The sequence below is a fragment of the Copadichromis virginalis genome, linkage group LG19 (assembly GCF_057382275.1).
Source record: "Copadichromis virginalis isolate Kocher_CV1m ecotype Utaka linkage group LG19, C_Virginalis_male_GT1.1, whole genome shotgun sequence".
NCBI classification, from domain to species: Eukaryota; Metazoa; Chordata; class Actinopteri; order Cichliformes; family Cichlidae; genus Copadichromis; species Copadichromis virginalis.
The window spans coordinates 27690360-27711448 of NC_140636.1; the positions used below are offsets into that span (position 1 = coordinate 27690360).

At 41.3% G+C, this 21089-nt stretch overlaps 1 protein-coding gene across 2 annotated transcripts; it reads right to left on the reverse strand.

The window, feature by feature from the left end:
• Positions 1-417: 417 nt before the first annotated feature.
• On the reverse strand, positions 418-20890 carry fyna (FYN proto-oncogene, Src family tyrosine kinase a). Of its 2 annotated transcripts, none has more exons than XM_085440696.1 (12): positions 20728-20890; positions 11446-11702; positions 8817-8913; positions 6819-6917; positions 6492-6595; positions 6150-6299; positions 5860-6024; positions 5111-5290; positions 4630-4706; positions 4093-4246; positions 2562-2693; positions 418-1987 (listed from the first exon to the last, which is right to left on the reverse strand). In XM_085440696.1, exons 2-12 carry the CDS (start codon positions 11690-11692, stop codon positions 1779-1781), a joined length of 1614 nt encoding a protein of 537 aa, XP_085296822.1. In that variant the 5' UTR covers positions 11693-11702; positions 20728-20890; the 3' UTR covers positions 418-1778. The 2 variants fall into 2 exon arrangements, with proteins under 2 accessions (XP_085296822.1, XP_085296823.1); XM_085440697.1 differs by lacking the exon at positions 20728-20890 and adding an exon at positions 14172-14671.
• Between the last annotated feature and the right edge of the window lie 199 nt (positions 20891-21089).

The following is a 21089-nucleotide window of genomic DNA, read 5'->3' on the forward strand; positions in this document are numbered from 1 at the left end:
CCAAGAATGCAGTCTGTATGCCTGTGCCAGATTGGACAGGAAAGCCTGCATGAGTAAGGAATTTAGTTGTTTTTAAACTCTTTTTTTAAATTGTGAAACTGTTTTTTTATAAGCAGTCCACATTAGAACTTTAAAAAAACAAAAAAACAAAGCGTGGGATAAAACAGGCTTAGTTTATGCATCTGATTGATATTTGGCTTCAGGGCATACATGTATCCGATGATTTGCATATTCAGCCTTGTCATCTGCGTGAAATTCACCCCGAGGGAAAAAAAACAAAACCACAGGCTCATTTGTACTCTGTCATTTTCAATAGTCATGTCTGCTTATTCACCACGCCTGTTGCTGAGAACCTGAAATTGCTTGAGAATGGGAGCAGTCAGACGAGCTTCACAAACAGTGTTAAATAGTGCGTCGTCATGGCAGGATTCTTTATTTCAAAAACAGCTGTGCACGCAGAACAGACAGAGACAATAAATAGAGACCAAAAGTTTTGAATACCTACTAAACTCAGGGCAAACGGAGTGATACAAAAGTTTCTGCTGACTTTTACACCCGTGGAGAGCAACATAAATACACATAAATGGCACATTGTCATGTGATTACACACCAAGAGTGAGAGGAGATTGATAGTAAAGGAAGATGAAATGCTATCCAAAGCCTAATGCCTGGAAATAATCAATTATTCGCGTCTCTTAACTGGCTGAAATGTTCTTAAAATGAAATTAAAAGGTATTTGGTCTCACAAACTGTTATATTCAAATACACATTATGGAGGGACAAACACAGGTACACATCCTTCATTCATATCATGTAAGTGGCAGTTTGTTTGGCTGTTGAAGCATAAAGACAGTGTGGAAGTCTTACACAGCCTGCTGCCATCTGCAACATACATTTAAAAATACTGTCAGTATACTAAGCAGTCAGCTGAACGAAGATTGCAGTTAGAGAGGAGTTCAGTCCTCATTTGAATTACGTAAAGCTCAACTTAAAAGTCACTTTAAGCCAGTCCTAAAAAAAAGATCACTGGCAGAAGCTGGAATGCAATGAATGCACAATATTAGTGCAGATGGCATACAGTTTTGGGAGGAAGAGCCCATGATGCACTGAGTTAGTGTGTGTAAAGCATGAAGGCATTCCCTTACATTATAAGAATATTACTAAACAAGAAAAGGCAAGAACAGGTGTTATAGTACATCTAAAGTCCTTGAGAAGAGGAGAAAAGTATTGTTACATTAACCTTATAAAAAAAGAAAAAAGAAGAAAAAAGTCAGTGGACTCCCAGAAAAAGGAAAAAAACTAATTTTCAGATACACTTTGGTCCACAGTGTCTAACTATTCCCAACAATTATTATTCCTACATCTGTAACCAGCTTGTGAGCCTCACACACTTCTCTATGAGCCATAACAAATGTAACCTTACATTTAAAAATGGAAAAAAAGAAGAAGAAGAAAAAAAAAAAATCACACATTTCCAAATTATCAAAAGGAATACAAAACAGAAAAAAGATAATAAGTAAACAAGCAATTTGTATTTACATTACATACACGTTACGCAACAGAACTCATGTCGTTCATCCATGACAGTCACTTCTAATTCTGATAGTCACGTTGCTGTGTTTGCACCCCTCTGTCCTGTTTGTATGACGTCTGAAGGTTGGAAAGCGAGTCTGCCAGCTTTTAAAACCATTAGAGCCGCAGAATGAGAAAGAACGCGTGGTGTCTGGCTCCCTCTGGTGGAATTTTGGTGAAACGACATGAGACGAGGGCCGCGGCGCTCAGAGGTTATCCCCTGGCTGATACTGAGGCTCAGTGGCAGTGAAGTAGTCCTCCAAAAAGGCTTGCAAGTACTCAAAGGTGGGCCTCTCCTCTGGGTCTTTCTTCCAGCACTGTAGCATTAGCTCATGCAGGGACGAGGGGCAGTCCTGGGGGCACGGCATCCGGTAGCCTCGCTCCACTTGCTCCAGCACCTCACGGTTGTTCATGCCTGAACAAAGGTGCACATAGAGTGAGAGTTTAGGGCTGTGCTGCCATCAAATCACCAAGTTTGTAAGCAGTCTTTCTGTGCCGTTTCCATAAGTTGCATTACTCTAGACTTTGCTTTTGAGTTTCAGTATCGTGGAACAGATTAGTAGATGACTTCCTGCACCTACTATTGGTTGCAATGTGACATTAAGATGGGGGTAATAGTCGATTAGCATAAAAATGTGAACAGTCAAGGCGGGAAAGAGCCTTCCGTTTTGATCTGAACTGAAGAAATAGTGCTTTGCATAGAAGTGGTGTCGCCTTAAGCCTTACACTGGAAACTGAAAACATCGCAGCAATCATCGCATAGACACTAGACAGCTTATATAAAGGTTAAAATGGAATTATAATGTCAGTGAAACTGGAACAATTCACATTCATTAGCTTGGAACATTTCTATGTATAATGCAACTAACTACTGCTTTTTTTCCTTTTAAATCATGCAAAGTCTCGTGTCACAGCCTGCATTAACTGAATGCAGCAGTTTGATTGGTTTTGAGAGGTGATTACATAACCCTCAAGCTCAGCACTCTCACCTGGATAGGGCACTCTGCCCTTGGTCACCAGCTCTGTCAGCAGGATACCAAATGACCACACGTCTGACTTGATGGTGAATTTCCCGTAGAGGGCAGCCTCAGGAGCGGTCCACTTTATGGGAAACTTCGCACCTAAAATAAATTCAGGTGATATTAATTTCACAAACAGTCTCAAACTTTTATTATTTTGCTTCTGCATCCCTCCAGATATACACAAAGATACACAGCAGCGGCTTCCACCAAAACCTAGACTAAAGTAGGTCAGTCTTCACTGTACTGATTTTTTTCCCTTCACTGATTTGATTAGTGCAGGCACATAAGGACATCATTACATCCCACCAGGGAAATAACGGAACCATTCCATTATCCATCTCCGTGTCAGTTTGCACTTGGCCCGAGTCGAGCAAGTAAACATTTCATTTCTACCAAATGAGTGACTGAACATGTTGACAGAGTGACTAACAGAGCTTGAAGTCCTCCTGGTGTGGTTCACGTCTGACTCAGGGGGGAAACAACACTGGAGTGAATCAGGTTTTGGCTGCTTCCTCGTCATCCTTCAAACAATAATCGCAGCGGCATATTTTCGTGTAAAACAAGTGCCCTTTTAAGAGGTCTCAAGTCCGGCACCGTACCCCTGTATAAACACATCTTTGGTTGTCTTTGCGCTAACCACACGTGCATCCGCTTTCCAGTGGTTCCATCAAGACAAATTCTTGCTCAAAAAGAAAAGCAGCATGCTCTAAGTGCTCATGTTGTGACATGAGTCTGTCAGTAACAGCATTTTAAGGTGAAGAGGTCAGGGGTCAACATCAGGAAAGTTTAAGTTTTGTATCCATGAAATTCATTTTGGTTAAAGCAATGTCCTCTGAAGTTACAGAAACACAAATGTGTGTGTGTTCGTGTGTGAAACTGGATGGAATAAGCCCTTTTGCCAAGCCACCAACATTTTTCCTCTGATGGCAGTTTACAGGGAACTTAATGAATCCTACAGAAACAGAGTTAGACAAAACATGTGCAAGCTTCTAATCTTTTTCCCAGTAGTAGTCAATAATTGACCTGACTCACTGAAACATAAGAAATCTAGTAGAAAACTACCACTGGACAACTTTGCTACTGAACAGACATTTCTCAAGCACGGTCTGTAGTCATATATTGTCTTTATTACAATGTCTAAGCAACATAAACACAAAGAAAGTTTAAGTGTGTACTCACACCAGGTGATCCATAGATCTCATCTTAGTTCATCAGCACATAGATCACAGGTGTGTGTACTATGTCAGCATTTTCAAAAGTGACTGAATTATTACTCAATTCTGACACAAAATCTGCTGCTCATCTTTGAAAGTACGCACAAATACAATAAATTCTACATTTACAGGGACAGGAAGTTTTTTCAGTTTTGAAGTTTGGAACCTATGTTGCAGTTTCTGTACTGTGTGTTGTTGCAACGTCATTTTAATTCATTTGTGGTTTAAACAAGCAGGAAGGCATTAGCAATGGATTCATGAAAATGTGTTGGAGTGAAGCCTACCTTGTCTTGCTGTGTATTCGTTGTCCTCGATGAGTCTAGCCAGACCAAAGTCAGCAATCTTGCACACCAGGCTGTCTCCGACTAGGATGTTGGCAGATCTTAGGTCTCTGTGGATGTAGTTCATCCTCTCGATATAAGCCATGCCCGCCGCCACCTGGGAAATTGAGGGTTTTTTTTCCTACTGAACATCATCTCAATGTATAGCTTCAAGGTCATTAAATCTGTGCTAAGCAAGATTTACACAAATGTTATCACCCTAAAAAAGTGGGACAGCAAAAGTGAAGCATCTCTCTAAACTGAAAGCCCACAGATTTGCTTTATATACATTTACTTTCTCAGTAAACAACATAAATCACGTGGAATTTGTGCAAAGTGTGTGAAAAATTGGGAAATCACCAAAACAAAAGACTTTAAATGAGCAGTGCTGAGATTAAATGACTAAACTGGGAACAGTTGGAGATGATTAAAGTCAGTTAAGCTCTTAAAGGAAACATCCTTCCCTGGGAACATGTTTTCTGAGCATCAAGATTTTCACACCTGAGCCGCCATGTCCACTAGATTTGGCAGTTTGAGGCCTCGACCTTCGCCGTCCTTCAGGAAATCAAGCAAACTCCCTGAAAAGATAAGAAAAAAAAAATACAGTCAGGATATCAGGCTTTTGTTTTCTTCGGCTGCCACATCATTACAAGCATCACGTTGTGCTAATGTTGCATCAGTTCTGGGATTTCTGCCTAGAATGTTACATCTTAGTGAGATGTTTGTTAGGTATTGCTGTGGTAACTGAAAATATGTTTTTCCATCGCAAATGCATCCTGCCCAACAGTCACAATGTGAAATAAACTTCATTTGCTATACAGCAAACTGGGAGACATACTCTACATCCTATGCAGATAGATCGAGATATATATATATATATATATATATATATATATATATATATATATATATAATGCAACATTATTTAGGTGCATGCATGAATGCATGTATGCAATGATGACACTGTTAAAACAGCCTCTACCTTTGCTCATGTACTCTGTGACTATATAGATGGGTTCCTCGGACACCACAGCATAGAGCTGCACCAGCTTATCGTGTCGGAGCTTCTTCATTATCTGAGCTTCCTCCAGGAAGGACTCAGGTGACATCGTGCCGGGCTTAAGAGTCTTCACTGCCACCTTGGTGGTGCCATTCCACGTACCTGAGAAGAAAAACCCCAAAATGTGACATTCAGTCTAATTAAAAGAAAAAACGAACAGGCCATGCTTCTTTTAACTTAATCTGTAGAACACATAACTAGAAACAAATACTCCCTGAAAGTTGCATTAAGTGTATCAGAGTATGACATAACAGATTGTAATTAAAACTGAGGTTTGCATGTATTTTCTGGGTTTGCTTCAGGAGCTCCAACAGTCCAAATACATGCATTGGCTGTCTCTCTCTGTACCAAGAGTGCACACTGCCTATCACCCAGTCACAGCTGGGACAGACTCCAAGCTTCCCCGTTAACCTGATTTGGTTAAGCGGTTAAGAGCGTGCACAGATGGATACATTTTTTTTTTTTAATGGGAGAAATGAATCAAAATGTTATTTTAGTGCTAATGAATTAGATAAAGCTAGAAATATTCTAATAACTTGCTTTTGTTTTTCCCAGGGTTCAACAACCCAAGCCCTCCCAAAATCTTAAATCCACTCAGAAATCACAACAAGTTCAAAAATGGCATTCTAGTCAAAATGGAATTTTTGGAATTTGAGGAATAAGATACACACCCATCCAGACTTCTCCGAACTGGCCATTGCCGAGGCGTTTAATAAGCTGCAGCGACTCCCGCGGGATCTCCCACACGTCTTTGGTTTTGACAGACAGGTCGGTCAGACGAGGCATGCCTTTGTGGCACGGCACGATCAGTCTGCAGCACAGGCCTGCAGCCCTGGCTGAAATGACCGTGCAATTTGGGGTCACATGAGAAATGTGGAAGTGTAAAAGAAGAAGAAAAAAAAATCCCACACACAATATACCATTAAGATGTTTTTGTACACACTGAGCAGCAGAGTCTCACCCGAGTAGTGCTGCACTAGCTGCTGGAGTGTCTCAAACTGGGCTCTGGTGGTGATGTAGTAGCCTCCATTATCCAGTTTGCGGATTTTATAGTGTTTAACGTGATCTCCCTTCACGTCATCCCAGTCCTGGATGGAGAGAGAGTAGGCTCCTAGAACAGATTGGTTGTGATGTTATTTTAAGTTATTCAATCTTTAGTCTGACGGCTTATTCTAGGTTTATCCATAAATAATTTGCTTCTACTTACTTTCACTTTAATGTGCTCCTTTACTTATGTACAAACACATGTCAGTTTTCCTAAAGTTTAAAAGCGTTCAAACAGTCACCATCTCGTTTTGAGTACCTTTAGTTGTTTCGCTCTCACGGATCAGGAAAGTGCCTCTGGCGTTGCTGTTGGAGAGCAGTTGCCTCTCTGCGTCCTTTCGACCCAATTTACCAAAATACCAGCTGAAGGAAGGAGGAGAAATGGAAAAAAAGATGTGGGAAATTTGTTTTCAGTGCTTTCCTAAATATTCTATTTGTACTGTGCGTGCAACCATGTCACATCTAACAAAGGCAATGAGCTGACTTCTGAAATATTTATGCTCTCTGGTGATGAAGCTGCCGTGCCTCGGAGACCCGTGGAGGCTGTGTGTGAGAGCGTGTGCTCAAATGAAAAAGTTTCACTCACTCCTCGGCTTGGATGGAGTCCACAGGAGCTACGTAATTGCTGGGAATGTATCCAGTTCCACCTGTAGTGAGAGAACGAGCCTCCCACCAGTCTCCCTCGCTGAAAAATGAGAGGGTGGATTTAACAGAGCTAGATCACCATTTACTCATCGTGTAAACAGAGTGGATGCACTACATTTAAGGAAATAAACGCACTCTTCTTAATACTCTGAATGCTGTTGTTTTAGTGCAAATCTAAGACAAAGCAGTTGTAATGTAGAGACCCCCGTGCATGACCACCCTTATGTGATTTAACCATTCTGAAATTAAAATTATAAACTCAGTTTTTGAATTCATAAATTTGACTACAGCTGAAGCTCTTCATTCGCAACTATGATTTGAGTGCTTTATAATTTTCAGGACAACGTTTGGACAGTCTGCTCATTTGTCGCCACGGGGCGATCGTGGCTCAAGAGTTGGGAGTTCGCCTTGTAATCGGAAGGTTGCCGGTTCGAGCCCCGGCTTGGACAGTCTCGGTCGTTGTGTCCTTGGGCAAGACACTTCACCCGTTGCCTACTGATGGTGGTCAGAGGGCCCAGTGGCGCCAGTGTCCGGCAGCCTCGCCTCTGTCAGTGCGCCCCAGGGTGGCTGTGGCTACACTGTAGCTTGCCATCACCTGTGTGTGAATGGGTAGATGACTGGATATGTAAAGCGCTTTGGGGTCCTTAAGGACTAGTAAAGCGCTATATAAATACAGGCCATTTACAAATGCGCTTCTTATATCCCAAATAATATCCAGTGGGAATCACCTCCAACCTTGTGCAAATATATATTATTTATATATAAATATGTAAATGTTCTAGCAATAGCTTGTTGGTTCCCCTTTGTTATAGACCATTTCCTGGTTTAAAAAAAGAATTACACTCGTTGCCACTTTATTAGATACACCTTTCAACTGCTTTCTATCACACATATTTAATCAGCGAATCACGTTGCAGCAACTCGGTGCATTTAGGCATGTAGACGTGGTCTTGACGACCTGTTGATGCTCAAACTGAGCATCAGAATGGGGAGGAAAGGGGATTTAAGTGACGCTGAACGAGGCATGGTTGTTGGTGTCAGTTTCCCGCACAACCAGGATTTACAGAGAATGGTTTGAACGGGAAAATGCCTTGTTGATGCCAGAGGTCAGAAGAGAAGGGACAGACATCTGGTGTAAACAACGCGGATCTACTTTAGGTTAGTGGTGGGCTCCTAAACACTAAATGCGCATTGTTTAAGCGCCATATTTGACATGCTGCTTTTAGCAGGATAATGTCTGGTGTCACAAAGCTCATATTACCTCAAACTGGCTCTCGAACACGAGTTCACTGTACTCAAATGGCCTCCACGGTCACCACATCTCAGTCCAATATAGCACCTTTGGGATGTGGTATAACAGGAAATTCCCATCATGGATGTGCAGCCAACAAATCTGCAAGAACTGTGTCGTGCTGTCATGTCAATATGGACCAAATTCTCTGCAGCACTTTGATGAATCTATGTCACAATGAATTAAGGCAGTTCTGAAGGTGCACCTAATGAAGTGGCTGGTGAGTGTATGTTTCCAGCAGGACCTCCCATTCCGTTTGGAGTTAGGGACTGAAGTTTGACTGTCATGAGTAGCTGAGATAACTGGTTGGATTTAGGGGAAATGCTTGGTTTGGATTCAGCGAAAGAGAAAACACAAAATGACAGGGAGACAGAACAGAGGCTCTCAGATGTCAGTCAGCATTTACCATGGGAAACGCCCACGCACAGCCCGCAAGTATGGTCTGACTGTTTAATTCTCCTATAAAGATGCGATAAAGCAACACAAATCACTGTAGTTACACAAAAAGTGAGGAGAATCCAAGAACCTCACAGACCCGGTTAAGTCTGTCAGATTGGTGCCGGTGTAACGTTTGTTACAGCCGGACCAGAGAAGGAAAACACAACCACCACCCTTTTGGTGCTGTCATGCAGATGTTTTCACACTTACGTGCTGTTGAGGATCTGGAACCTCTCCCCTTTTCTGAAGCTGAGGTCATCCTCGGTCCTGGCTTCATAATCATAAAGGGCCACAAAGAGAGTCACCCCTGCCGCAAAACAAAAATGTTGCATGTGGCGGTTATGTGGCTGAAATATTATGGCGGTGGGTTTTTCATTCCATTTTTACTGTAGGGTTCGTTCATCTGTCTAACACATGGGGCTTATGTAACGGCAATAAATATTACTGCCTTCTTTGTTTATTCTTTACACCCCATCTGCTGCATTATTTTCACCTTAGAAACAAAACAAATTTCTACTCTTTTATCTTTCCAAACATCTCACTAGCAGCGCTAACTTAAAAAGAATTGTGGGAGTTTTTCGCTTATAGAAATTTTAAATAAAAGCAACAATTTGGAGACTCTTGAGATGTTTCAGCGCAGTTTGTGATTTATGGTGATGTTTTACTTTTAAGGACTTGTGTGGGACATTTTATTTTTTCAAATAAAGTAAAACATTCATATTAAAAAGCTAATTGCTACAGGTGTGACACAAAGCTTAGCTTACAGAAGCAAACTCTTTGCCACTAACTGATTTGGATTTATGTCCTGATACCTTAATGACAGCTGTATGATCTCAGTTTAACAAGAAAGGAGCACTTAGACTCTAAAAAGGCAAAAAATATAATAAAAAAAAGTTGATGGGGTAAAAAAGATTTCACAAAAACAACTTTTGTTATTAACTGACTTGTGATGCCTACTTAACTAACATAAAACTGCAGACCTAACGAGCAAATATAGATACTACTTGGTGCTATCATGGTCTAGATGAGGGAAGCCAATCAAAAATCTGCCAGTACCGGTTAATAAGCCTAAAACTGTAAGTGTTCATTTTCTGATTTGATCTAAATCCTCCAAGCTGCAATCCTAATGTCGACCAAATCTGCACACTGTCCGTTGAGGTCATTGCAGATCAGATCAAGTTTCGGCTCTACATCTGTTATAGTTTCAGTTTCTTACGCCTCAAGTCTTCACTGTACAAATTAGACATGCATTTTATTTCTCATTCCCCCTCTTAGAGTAGTTTCTTGTTCATGCGAGCTGGCGACGGCAATTTCAAAGATGTTGGTTTTATTCAACCGCAAAAAGGGTTCAAAGTACGTCACAGACATCAAAGCAAGGATGGTGGCGATTTATAAATCTGATGATACGAAGCTTTCAAATTTCGAGCAAAAGAGTGTAAAGCTTATTTCTCCCCATTTGAAGCGCTCTTCAGCAAAAAGTCTGCTCTCTGTCATTGTTCTTCACAGAGAACTGGTCATAATTTAGGGCATTTCTATTCATTTTGAGGCTCTACTACACACAAGAGAAGGCTCACTTATTCATTTAGTAAATGGCACACAAGCCACGAACTTCACCCGTTATTTAAGTTGAGCCTGTAATTCTGAGAACAGAAAGCTGACAAGCCAACATAAGCTGTTTTTTTTGTTAAACATCTATATTCACAGGCCATACACTTGTTAATGCAAATCTATAATCAGCCAGTCACTTGGCAGTAAGTCTGTGCATTTAGGCCTGTACGCATGGTCAAGATGACCTGCTGAAGTTCAAACTGAAGGGTCATTTAAGTGACTTTGACTTTAAGTGACTTTGAATACTTAAAGGTGGTTGGCGCCAGATGGGCTGGTCACAGTGTTTCAGAAACAGCTGACCTGATGGGATTTTCCCCACACAACCATCTCTAGGGTTTGCAGAGAATGGCCCGGAAAAGAGAAAATATACAGTGAGTGTCAGTTCTCGGGGTGAAAATGTCTTGATGATGCCAGAGGTCAGAGGAGAATAGCCAGACTGCTTTGAGCTGACGAGAAAACAACACTAACTCATAAAGCCACCTGGCTCTGTAAGCACACAACAACATGAAAGAATGGATCCATCCTACCCGGCAGCTAGCAGCCTTCAGAGACATTTTTAGACAGTTTAAATTAGACATTTTATTTGTAATTTGACCCATTACTTAACAGCGTGTAAGTTTATCTTCCAACAGGGTACTCAGTGAATTTATTCCGGGCAACCAAATTCATATCATTTTTAAAATGTGATATTTTCTATTCATGTATTTTTCAGGGCAGCACGGTGGCACAGTGGTTAGCACTGTTGCCGCACAGCAAGAAGGTCCTGAGTTCAATTCCACCATCAGGCCGGGGTCTTTCTGTGAGGAGTTTGCATGTTCTCCCCGTGTTTGCGTGGGTTCTCTCCGGGTACTCCGGCTTCCTCCCACTGTCCAAAGACATGCACTTAGTGGGGATAGGTTAATTGGTTAATCCAAATTGCCCATAGGTGTGAATGTGCGAGTGAATGTGAGTGCGAATGGTTGTCTGTCTCTGTGTGTTGGCCCTGCGACAGACTGGCGACCTGTCCAGGGTGTACCCCGCCTCTCGTCCTATGACAGCTGGGATAGGCTCCAGCGCCCCCCGCGACCCTGAACAGGATAAGCGGACGCGGATGGATGGATGTATTTTTCAGGTTCAAATTATGCAAATGTTCCGTTTATTTGCAGTTTTTATGCACATTAGCCCTTTAAAAGGTGACAAATATTTTTAAGACATGTAAAATAGCTCACATTCATTCACAGTCTAATATTACCTGTGCCTCCCCGAGATCGCAGGGTCCCAGACTGCGAGGACGTGTGGACTCCTCCGAACACAGTGACTCCCTGCGAGGCTGCGCTGTGGAAGTTGTTGTAGTTGGGAATGGTGGTGACCCCAAAGCTGGGGTAGTGCTGCGGAGTGGGGTCGGACCCATAGCGGTAGCCCGAGTTGTGCGAAAGGCTGGTCTCCCGGTCATCAGTGAGTTTTGCTGCTTCTTTATCCTTACATTGGACACAGCCCATTCTCTACTGTCTGTGGGTGGAGAGAGAAAGAGAGCGAGATGGAATTAGCACTTAGGTAAAATAATAGCTCAAAAGCCGTCTCCACTGGGGAAATTATGATTCAATATTCCCATTATTTCAGAGCTTCCTTTGAGAGCTCCACAGAGTCTTCTGAAAAATCTTTCAATTAGGCTGAAATTAAACACGACGCTTTAAAAGATGCATTACTAATTAAATGGAGGAACACAATGCACCACAGCTGTATGTGCTCGGTAAATATGACCGCTGCATATGTACGCTCGCATTAATGCTTTATGCTGAGAATATCCAGTTAAACTGGCCGTAAAACAATTTAATGGCCCTACTTATCACAGTTTACTTTTCCATCTGATTGCATGACCACACTGAGGAGAAGAGTCTACACCGAGCCACTGACTTTACAAGAGAGCATTTACTTTATTTTTGTTTGCTTTACAAGGAGCCACGCACACGCGCGCTGATGGAACATTTGTCCTCACTAAAGCAAAGATAAACCAGTTTTTGAAATGAGGGACACAGCCTGCTTTCTGCTTTGTCAATTAAAAAGAGCCTTACCGTCTTTGCAGACCCAGTTAAGTTAATGAACATTTTGGCTCGCCGTGTCCCACTCCCCAACCCCCCCTTTAAGCCCTGAAAGCTCGTGAAACCGGTTCAGCATGTCTAAGAAGAGGGCCCCGGCAGCAGCGCTGTCTTTCAATGGCATAAGCAGGCAGCTGACTTCAGAGGCAGCTAATTGGAAACATACTTGTTTACAGTGTCGGTGAACGGAGAGAGGTGGTGTTCGGAACAAAAGTAAACACTGCAACAGATCGAGGACAAGGGAAATCATCCCAGTGCTCTTTACCCCAGCTGTATAACCCCCCAAAAAGCACAATCTGCCTTTATACAGCAGGTAATGTTGCTAATATTGGAAAATAAGCACGTCTTTCTAAGGAAACTATTTTCCAAGCAGAAAACAAGCAGGAACCACAGGCTTGTTTTTGAAGGACTGGTGCTTAATGCTTACAAGCAAAGCTACACAGTATAAGATCAAACCCTTCAGGCCTGTTTTACATTTACTAGCAAGAAACTTTAATGCCTGCACAGGCAAAAAGTGCAAACAGATGTGTCACTTGCTGCACAGTGGGAGAAAATGCTGCAGAATGTAACAAGTCAAGCACTATATGTAGATGAGGAGAAAATGCATGAACGTATCAGATGAACGGGAAATAATGCCCTCTTTGAGAAGAGGTCACATGATGGTGCAGTGTCAAAATCTTGAAATGATTATTGTTGTTGCAAAGTTGCAAAACACCAAAAGTGGTTTTCAAGTGCAAGTTGTTGTAAACCCATCAATGCTTATCTATTATACTTCAGAGAGAGCAGTTTTGTCCAGAAGAAGCTAAGTCTGAGGTCAGATTTCTCTGAAAGATCACGTTACATCTGATGATTAACCAGCTAGAAAAACGAATTCTGCTGCATAAAATTGTATTCATTCATTCATTCATTCGACAAGAAAAATCCTTGCTGTGTTGCCTGCATGGAAAAAGTACCAAGAGGGACTCTGACACCAAAAACTGAGTTTTCCTTCTGTATACAGGATTTCATTATTGCCACACTATACAGCTTAGCTCCAGTTTGCTTAAGTAACAAAAGGACGTAACTGCTGCAGAGAGACCGACATCACTGTGATTCATTACTGCCAATAAAACCCCATAAAATACGCAGAAGAAGAAACGAGCCCAGCAGCATTACAGTATAAGCTCTGACCGAAGCAGAGACCGCAGACAGAAATACAAGAAGCACGGCTGCTGTTGCGTCTCCAATAATCCTTCAGATATAAAATAATCTGTTTTGACATCTATATTTATATCTCCAATCTTCTGGTATTTACAGCACGTTGCTCTAAAGTACAGCTGATATATTTAAATGTAAAAATCCTATATATGAATGGCAATATGGCAATGAAGCAATATTCAAAGCGAATACGTGGACTTTTCAGTGCTTCCACACTTGGTTTTGCTGTAGGGCTGCCACAAACGATAATTTTGATAGTCGACTAGTCACCGATTATTTTTGCGATTAGTGACTAATCAGATCATCATCCATTGGACGTACAGCGTACAGCTTATTGCACCAGCAGCATCTGGTCTTATATAACTATCATTAGCTTACAGCTTGAAGTGTTTGTGCTAACTAAAAATAAAGACAATATGGTAGTTTATTAATTTTTAATGAAATTTGCAGATTGTTTCGGTGAAGTTTAATAAACTCCTTGCTTTCTAAAATATAACAGGACACCGGAGTATATTCTCCAGCGTCTCACACTTCTGATAATCAGCTGTCTGCTTGACAGTTTTAGCTGTGCAAAAACTATAACTTTAATCTCAGCCAAACCGATTTACTCAGGAACAAATAAAATACTAAAGAAAGCCAAACAATAACATTTTTAAGTTATCTAAGTGACTTATATATGTTTAACCTGACTAGCGAAAGACGGCGGTGGGTTTGAAAACGATTTGCCGGGAGTCCGGTGTTCTCACGGCTCTAGTTAGCCTTGCCCCCGCCTAGCTAACGAGCTAGTGGGTAACAGACGTCTCCGAAAACGTCGGAGCGCTTTTGAAAATATGTGGTGTCTTGATAAACTGAGCAGATATTTGAGGTTTACACAGCTACATTCTCGCCTGAAAATATGTTAAACGTTTATTTTGTGACCAAGAAAGAATAATAAGAGTAAAGCTAAAACTAACTAGCTGCCGCCATTGTTGACAACTGCGCTGGGCTGCGCTATGAATTCTGGGACACAGCTTCTTCTTCTTCGGGGTTTAACGGCAGCTGGCATCCTTGTACATGCAGTGCTGCCATCTTCTGTTTCAGTCCGTTATTACACTCTTAAATCCTACTACTCATTCCTGCGTCCTTTGTGATCTTACAAAGCTTCAAACGATGCGTCGACTATTAAATTAGTCGTCGACGATTTTAATAGTCGACATAATCGTGACTAGTCGACTAATCGTGGCAGCCCTATTTTACTGTTTGTTTTATCTTTTTTTGCTGGACAAAGCAAGTAAATGAAGACTTCAGGATGTTGTGATGGGTATTTTCTGACTTTTTAATCGACATCTGAGAACTGATATAAAACAAAAAGGGGATCCGCTCTAACAATTCACTGAGGAGAAGAAGCAGCAGTACTACAAACACAGCAGAATGAATTGATTTTCCACAGTTGAGTTCAAAACGTGTCTTTTCAACATGTTGCAGTGATTTCATTAGTATCGGGACAGCTGACAGTAACCAAAGACGGCCTCCAAACCAAGTTAACACTGGGTGGCGATGAGTGTGAATTCATCAGGGCTCAAAATTGTATGGAGAAAGAAAAAAGGAGGACTGGGACACGTCGTGATTTCAGTCCAATTCAAATAATTTAAAATAAAAAAACAAAAACAAAGAAAACCACATATCCAGTACTGTCACTCGGCTTGGGACATTACAGTATTTATTTGGCCAGGAAAGCTATGAATGTACAGTTATGTGAAAACGTTTTGTCCATATAACTGAAGCATTCAGGTGTGTGGGTAATGCAATGCCACAGTGGACGTCCCAGTAAATTCAGCCCAAGGTCAGACTCTTCAATGGTCGGAGAAACTGCAAAAAAACCCCAAAAAACTCTGCAGGCCTCAGTTAGCTATTAAATATTAAAGTTCATGACTGTAAAGTTAGAAAAAGACTGAATGAGTATGGCTTGTTTGGAAGGGTTGCCAGGAAAAAGCCTCTTCTCTCTAAAAAGGACATGACAGCACAGCTTACGTTTGCAAAGTTGAATCTGAACAAACTACAAAATGTCTAAAACAGAAGTGGCCTCAGAAGTGGTCTCATCTGTCTAAAGGACAGTAGAGATGTTTGGCTATAACACACAGAGCCATGTTTGGAGATACGAGGCGTACCAGCACAAACACCAACTGTCAAGCACGGTGGGGGAGGGGGAGTGATTTGGGCTTGTTTTGCAGCCAGAGGACCTGGGCACCTTGCAGTCACTGACTCGACCATGAACTTCTCTGCATATGAAAGTATTCTAAAGTTAAATGTGAGGCCATCTGTCTGACAGCTAAAGCTTGGCCATTTGGGTTAAAGTGTTGTAACGGCCCAGTCGAAGTCCAGACCTCAGTCTGACTGAAATGCCGTGGTGGGACCTTAAGGCAGCTGAGCATAAACAAATGTCTAAAAACCTCAATGAACTGAACCATCTTTGAAAAGAAAATTGAGCAAAAATTCCACCGCAATGATGTAAGAAAGTGAGTCATACAGAAAACGTCTGCTTCAAGTTATAACTTCTAAAGGTTGTTCTACTACAAACTACTGAATCATGAGGGTACTTCGTTTTAGAACTTGGAACTATCACATGACTGTATTTAACAAGACCGTGCCCGAAGTCCACGCGAATGACAGAGGTGACCTGAGGTAGTCAGGCATTGAAAATAAAAATAAATTCTTATGAATACACAACAGAGAGAAAAACAATATCAAGGCCACGAATGTTAACTTCCCATAGTTACTGCATTTCTTTACTCACCTTCCCCGTCGATACAAAAACCTCTAAACGTGGCGTTAATAAGACTAACGTAGCACCAGAATATATTAACTGAGCAGGTGAAGTCTGATTTCTGGTGGATTTTCTCTTCAACTCAAGTGATTGAAATAGCACTGCCTCCACTCCTGCAGGGATCAGAGTAAATGAGGGGAAATCTCATGTCGTTGTGCTGCCTGTGGGGATTATGAAAATCTTGCTCTTCAAGTTAAAAAGACTAGGGACTACTGTAGCTTTAGCATACATTTACCATTCAGCTGCACAGAATCTATAACATTTTGCCTTAATATAGTATTCATACATGTTCCCTGTGTGGTCTTTTTATTGCACAGTGTGTATTTGTAAACATTAAATCATGTCTGTGTTGCGATTCCAATTAATAATCTCATATTTACAAGATAAAGAATCCTTTAGATGAGTCGGTGAATCAGCAGCTTTTCACATTTACACGGTAATTTAATAAGAGTTTCACGAGCGTTCATCATAGATACATTTCTGCTCTCCGGTTACACATGAGTCAACACTACGTATGAGATCACAACATAAGTTTTAGATTGGTGCTCTCGCTGCATTTCATCATGGTGGAGATGGACACAGACACACGCAAGTCTACTCAAACCCCCCACACCAAACCAGCAGATGATGGCGTCAAAGCCTCGGGGCTTGTTCCCTTTCATGGCACAGCCTGGGTATTGCATGACCACCTCAGCCTCTGCAATAGCAATCATCACGCTATTTTCAGACCCAAATGAGCAGCTTGCTGTAGAGAGAGTGACAATGGCGTGATCAGGAGGGTCCTTCGGGGACAAGATTGCAATGTGCTGTAAGAGTTAATTCAAAAGCCAAAGAGAAGGAAAAGGTGAGAGGCCTCAAGTTTTTCACCAAAAACGTGTTAAAACGTTTTTGCTACTTACCATTTACCATCAGCTGTAAATTGGACTGAAACCAACTCCTTTTAGAGCAAGCCTCAAGTGGACAATAAATTGCAGTTTTCTGCTGTTGGTGTTTTTGGTTTAATTTTTTAATTTTCACAAAATCTGTGTTAAAATGTTGAGGTTTTTTTTTTTTTTTTAAAGAAGCTGACCATAAATGAGGTGTTCATGGAACATATGTAAACTGAAACATCAAAAAATGTGAGGAATTTTAGGAATATCTGTGAATATCGCTGTAGGACACCCTCTGCAGTGACTTCCATCACGCCTACCACCACAGGTAAATCCACAACCTGTTTTTAGTAACTATCGGCTTTCACACTATTTTATCAAATGCACCACTGAACAAGCAGTTTTTTTTGAATGGGTACCGAACACACAGCAACGGGGTCAGCTTTACTTTATCTGTCACAACCGCTCGGCTCAACTGGAAATTAATTTACCCAAATGAAAGCCTTTATTTTGATGCCGCACAAGCTCGAGTGTTAATCATCCATAACAACAGTCATAGCGCTGGAGGCCATAATGAGATAGTGGGTCATTTGGAGTAAAGCTGCAATCAATATACTATATTAAAAGGACAGACATGTCAGGGTCGCACAGACTAACTGATGGATTTACCAGGAGAGACTCAGTCAGGCCTGAAAAACAAATATATCTGCAGTCTGATTTGTGTTACGAGCAAGAACAAAAAAGATAATTGGATGTGTAAGACTAAAAAAAAGAAAAAAGAAAAAGACTGAAATTCCCTAAACAGCAACAATTATTTTATTAAGAATTACGTAAGAATGAGTGTAACATCTGCAGCTTCTAAAAAGGGAACATCTGACGATTTCCTAAGTGTTACAAGATTATGAAATATGTATCTATCTGTGCATAACTTTGAGCTCAGGGAAAGTATGTAACATTACGTGCAACTGACTGACTTCAGCAAGTCCTTCAATCATTTCATCATTTTAAGTAATTTTTATGTTTTTAGATTTTCCTTAAAATGCTGTAACCTTATTAATCTCTCACTCTCTGGAGATCAATAAAGTCTTAATGCTACAATATAAAATAATCATACAAGTCTGCAGAGTAATTGCTACATGTGAACCTAATGGTAACAAGTTTACAAGATATTATTTCAGCTTAGAAAAACAAATTGAAACGTGGCTTTGACTAATAAACTGTGGAAATTATGGTCAATTGAGCATTACATCTGGCAATGTTGTGATAATTTAACCTCTACGAACTAACAAATCCCTCCAGAATACAGTCTTTCCTCAGTCTATTTTGCAATTCAACACATCTTCTTAAAAGGTATCCTGTTTAAGTTGAAGTGTGGGGGTCCTTTTACACTCAGATCACTGACAAGGCACAAAACAAGGTCAAACTTCCCACATGCCTCCCACTGGCATCGCACTCACTGTGACCTTATTCAACTCCATAATTCAACGTTCTGATCATGGAACAAAGACGAGACCAACGAACCAACAGAGGATCTTTTTTTCCCTTTTTAAGAAAAGCTGTGTGACATTTGAATGCACGTGAAACCCACTGTTATGTTTGCTGGATTTGGTACAACGCTGACAATCTCCTCCTTATGGCTGCCATTCTCTGAATAGTTACAACATTTGCTTGTGTCAGACAACCGAGTTCATTCAGTGTATCAACAACGAGACAATGGCCACTTTTCACTCTGCTACAAGATTATGAGCACAATGAAACACTGTTAAAGCTTTCAAAGCATTCTTCGTGTGCTGAATGAACAGAGCTAGTTATAAAACACGCAGCTGAGATTCATACAGTACGTGCGTGTGGGTTTAAGCCTAGCTGTGTTTTAGTGTCACAGTGTCTATACTTGAGCTTCTTGAGTCATGTTGTTAAATCACCGATCCCATTGTGTATGTCTATTCAGTCAGCGAGACCAGTGCAGACTAGGTGAACACTTTCCAAACAGGAAAAAAGTGTTATCCAGATACCAGAGCAGATTCTTGCTGCTTCTGCCTGACAGTCTGAACTGAGGGTTTAAATGATTCTTTCCAAATCTTGTGCCAGTGGAGGGTAATGGTCGATGCAAGAATCCAGTGGAAATCATGATGAGGTGGGTTTACAGGAACGGAGGATGGAAGGTTTCCGGCAGAACTAAAAATCGCACTTGAGTTGATGGAAAGTGTAAAACACTGGCACGAGCCACATGGCGCACAAGTGCTGGACGCAGATCTACAACGATAAGCCAATTAGCAGATGCAACCCCCCCCCCCCCCCCCAAAAAAAGAAATAAATTGCAACTTGTTTGATTTATTTATATTATTAATAAAAAAAATGCAAAAAATGTGTGGCTGTTTTACACTTCTCATTAGTTTAGTGCCCAAAACATCAGAATACAAAAAAATATACCCACTGCAATTTCCATCAATGAAACCTGATTTTTTTCAGACCCCCAAACAACTAAGTCTTCCTAAATATTTAGAATAATGGAAAATGCTCACATTTTAGAAACTAGAAAAATATCTTCAAATGTGGCTTAATGATGATTTTACAGTTAAGTGCTAATTTATTTTCTGCTGCTTGACAGATTAATTTTACAATGATAATCATCACAGTAGATGTCAAAACAAACCAACACCTTCCAAAAATCTTAAAAACCACCAAAATGGTCTTAAACTAAAGTTATCAACTGAGCCTTATTTTGAAAAGCATCTGCATTTCTTTATAACTTATTTCAGGTTTGGCAGATTATGCGCCAGCAGGTTGAACTGTATAAGGGAGAGCGAGCCTGAAAGGGGAAAAGTGCACGGTCCACGAAGCACAACATCCAACTCCTTTCATTCAAATTTAATACATACCATGCACACCAATTGTGCACTCATTCATAGGCAGGCTGAACTCAGGCCTTCAGGGAGCTGACTGAACAATTTAACAACCAAAACAATAACTGCTGACTAACTTATTGCACATGGGTAACAGTGGGGTTAGCTCACACATATCATCCCCAGTGTTTGCTCACAAGATGGATGGCTGCACCTCCAGACACATGAGATAACCCGACTGGAACAGCTTTAATTGGATGTTTAGCAGCGTGGCAATGCAATTAACTCAAAGCATATGATAATTCCTGTGGAGTTAAACAATTAAGAGGCTGTCCGAAGGCCAGCCTGGCGTTTATTAGGTGTGTGTGTGTGCATGGCCTCAGTGGTCAGCTCTGTTCTGCAGCGCATCCATCTCTGCTGCAACACAAGAGCCCCCTCTCCAGAATCACTGCAAAACATCATCCACAGTCACCATCACCGCTCTCACAGTCTTTTCCTCAACGAGGGCAATGTTTACGCAAACCACACAAAGCCAGCCCTCCGAGGAAGACTCGGAGTAAAGATTGGCGTGACTGCAGCCACTCAAAATGTGTTATTTATCTCATCTGCTCTCTCTGCCTCTCTCCCTCTCGAGATGAATTCAACTCGCTTTCCACAGCGCAAAATAGGGGACAAGGCTGGCGCACCAATTGAAATTCAACAGAAGAAAAAGAAAAGCGCGCTCACCGCAGAAAAATCAAATTAATCCATCGGAGTTTCCAGAGGGAGCTTCGTGGAGGAAATTCGCGGTCGTCTTTCTTCTCTGTCAGTGTTTTTCCTCCGCACAGACAGAGAATAGCGGTGGGAGACCCGTCCCTGCCGATACAGGAGCTCCTGTCGCCGCCGTGTGTACGGATGATGACGAAGGCGCAGGGGGTCAAGTTCACCACAGTAAAACTGCAGCTTCCGCCAAGTACTATCAAAATAAATCTCCTGGTTGGCAAAGCTTTTTGTAAAAATCGATATTGCACGAAAGCAACGCTAAAAGGCATGTTTGTGGAACCAAAATTAATTCAAGGTATTTCAAGATTTAGTAGTTCCACTACTTC